General features: G+C 51.4%; 1 protein-coding gene across 1 annotated transcript; it reads right to left on the bottom strand.

The window, feature by feature from the left end:
* Positions 1-1,269: 1,269 nt before the first annotated feature.
* Positions 1,270-2,877, bottom strand: HAPSTR2 (HUWE1 associated protein modifying stress responses 2). Its single transcript, XM_050777704.1, has one exon. It carries the CDS (start codon positions 2,436-2,438, stop codon positions 1,617-1,619), a length of 822 nt encoding a protein of 273 aa, XP_050633661.1. The 5' UTR covers positions 2,439-2,877; the 3' UTR covers positions 1,270-1,616.

Here is a 2,877-nt window from a genome sequence, read left to right as displayed (position 1 = left end):
CAACACACTTACACAAGATCTGTGATATTTAGGCAAGTTTCAAATGTGAAACAGTAATTTACAGTTCAAACACAGAGATTCTACTTGCTGATTTTAAAACTGATCTACTTTTCTGCTTTTTCTAAAATAAAATGATTTTAACGTTTTATTGATTTTTATTTATAGAGAAGGGAGAACCTTTATTTAGTACTTTATGTGCCAAGATTGTGCTGGACACTTGAAATATAAATTTCACCTGATCCTCACAACCACCTTAGGAGACACACAGTTCCATTTGACAGATGAAAAACTGAGGTCAAAAGACATTAAATAACTTGCTCAAAATCATGCAGTTAATTTATGGAGCTAGGATTCTGCGATTGGTCCTTTTAAAACAAAGCTCACACTCTTTTGGTTATACCATGCTGTACCCTTAATTAAAACCCAGAAGTTCAAAAGGCTGGGCACGGTGGCTCACGCCTGTAATCCCAGCAGTTTGGGAGGCCGAGGTGGGCAGATCACCTGAGGTCAGGAGTTCGAGACCAGCCTGGCCAACATCGTGATACCCCTGTCTCTACTAAAAATACAAAAAATTAGCCGGGCGTGGTGGCAGGCACCCGTAATCCCAGCTACTCAGGAGGCTGAGGCAGGAGAATCCCTTGAACCTGGGAGGCGGAGGTTGCAGTGAGCCAAGATCACGCCATTGCACTCCAGCCTGGGCAACAGTGCAAGACTCCGTCTCAAAAAAAACCCAAAAAAACAAAAACAAACAAACAAAAAAAAACACAAGTTCATTCTGACTACTTGGTCTTCCACTTCAAAACAGAGATCATAAAAAAGATGTAACCTCAGAAAAAGGAACTTTTTACATTCCTAAGGAAAAAGAGCACCACTGGGCCACCATCTTATTTTATCAGGGTCTCAAGTTGATGGTTTAGTTTTCCCCAAAAGAGCACTGAATTGACTCAATATCAAGTAATATCTGCGTAACCACCACAGCACCTCTTTGCAGCATCACATAACCACCAAAATCAACAATTTTTCAAAATTAAAAAATCACAGCCTAATATGTATTACTTGCAGTTTCTTTCTAGAAATTAGGTGCATGGTATAGTGAGGTAAAAATGGAAGACTTCAGATTTCACAAAGATGTCAAGTTTTACATTTTGATACAATGCAATTGAATTGGCAAAGACCATTAAAGTCAACAGTTACCAACGAAAAAAGTATTCTATAACTAAGTAAACACCTGCTATGACTTCCCTTTAAGAATAAATAAGGTCACATTTATTCATTCAGTGAACATTTATTGAGCACCTGGAACTGTGCTAGGTGCTGAGGAATATAACTGTGAACAAGATAAATCCGACTCCTGCCTTGACCAGATAAGTTTGCTTTAAATGATCCTGCTAATTACTACATATTTGTTCTCTGATAGGATTATATTTTTTGGAAAGTCAGAGTCATATGAAGCCTCTTCTGGAATACTTTTAAAGTTTCTTCATCGCAAAATTGTTAGAAATCTTTGTTTAACTTAGAGAAGGGAAGAAAAACGGTCTCCAGTAACCTTTAGACAAGCGTGTCGAAGGTTGAGTTCACTCTCAAGCAATATGGCAGCAGGCAACCAATGAGGCAGTTTAGACCATTCGGTTGCGCTTTTGCATTGGTGAGTCTGTGGTGCCATCACCGCATTGGGCCGAGGTGCGCTTGCGGATCCCCCCACTGTCCAGATGGAGGGCCAGTTCCTCTGAGCCGAAGGGATTCAAGTCGTCCTCCAAGAAGCTACTTTTTCGGCGCCCACTGCTGGCGACACCGCTGTCTTGAGGCGAGTCGCCTGATCGCATGCTGATGCCTGCCATAGCGCCACTGAGGCCATGCAGGGCGGTCGCCTCCTGGAAGGGCTGCAGGTCGACGTCCACCGATGAGCTGGACTCAGTTGCCACAGCCTGGCTGGGGGCCCCAGTGGGTGGCTTCGGGGGTGTCCTAGGAGTGCGAGGTGGAGGAGGAGCGGGGGGCACTTTGCCACACAGGAAGCTAATCAAGTCTTCACGACGAATGGTGCTCCGGCCCTTTTTCACCCACTCCAGCACATCTTTGATGCGACGCTGGTGGCCAACCTGGACCCCCAAGTGAAAACTTCGTTGGTGGGCATCCCCGCTCTCTTTGTAGAGGCTGGTCACGGCCATGGCCGCATTCTGGAAGGGGTCCCACATGGAAAGTCCTTGCTGTTGGCACCCAGAATCCTTGTAAAGCTGAGCAACGGCGGTGGCCGAGATCTGGAAGAGGTGCCACAGCTTCTGCTTCTCGCTCTTGAGCCCCGCCAACTCTGCAGCCGCCTCCTCCTGCAGCTCGGGGGGCAGCTGCTCCTCCTGCTCGGCCTCAGCCAGGCACTGGCGCTCCCACTTGGAAAACCAATGCTCCGCGACCTCGGCCTCGCCCTCCTTCTGCTGCTCCTCCATCCTCCTCTTCAGGCCGCGCACCTCCACCACCGCCTCCTGCTCCGCCGCCGCCGCTGCCGCCTACTCTTGGTCCTCCACCTCCTCACCTCCTGCTCCGAGCTCCCCGCCTCCTTCAGCGGCCGCCGCCTCCTTCGCGTGCGCCGCCCTGCGGGCGGGCGGGCGGGCCGGCGCGCGGGCGGCGGGGCCCTGAGGCCAACTGCTACAGCGCGAGTCGCCCGCGGCCCTGGTGCACGCCCCGCCCCGCCCGCCGGCTCAGCCACCGGCAACGGCGCGGACGCTGCCTTCGCGGCCGCGGAGATAACCCCACAGCCGCCGGCGCCGCCGCGATGTCCCCTTCCGGCCCCGCGGTCCGCTCCTACGGCCCCCCCATGGCGCTGCGGCCTCCCAGCCGCTGCCGCCTCGGTCGCCGCCGCTGCTGCGGCCCCGCAGCTCGGTCCCA

The sequence above is a fragment of the Macaca thibetana genome, chromosome X (assembly GCF_024542745.1).
Source record: "Macaca thibetana thibetana isolate TM-01 chromosome X, ASM2454274v1, whole genome shotgun sequence".
NCBI classification, from domain to species: domain Eukaryota; kingdom Metazoa; phylum Chordata; class Mammalia; order Primates; family Cercopithecidae; genus Macaca; species Macaca thibetana.
Note: the sequence above shows the minus strand (reverse complement) of the source record. Positions and strands in the feature narration are given on the sequence as shown.

What these genes read in the sequence shown, in the direction of transcription:
- HAPSTR2 (XM_050777704.1), bottom strand. Translation starts at nt 2,438, where the DNA reads ATGGAGGAGCAGCAGAAGGAGGGCGAGGCCGAGGTCGCGGAGCATTGG.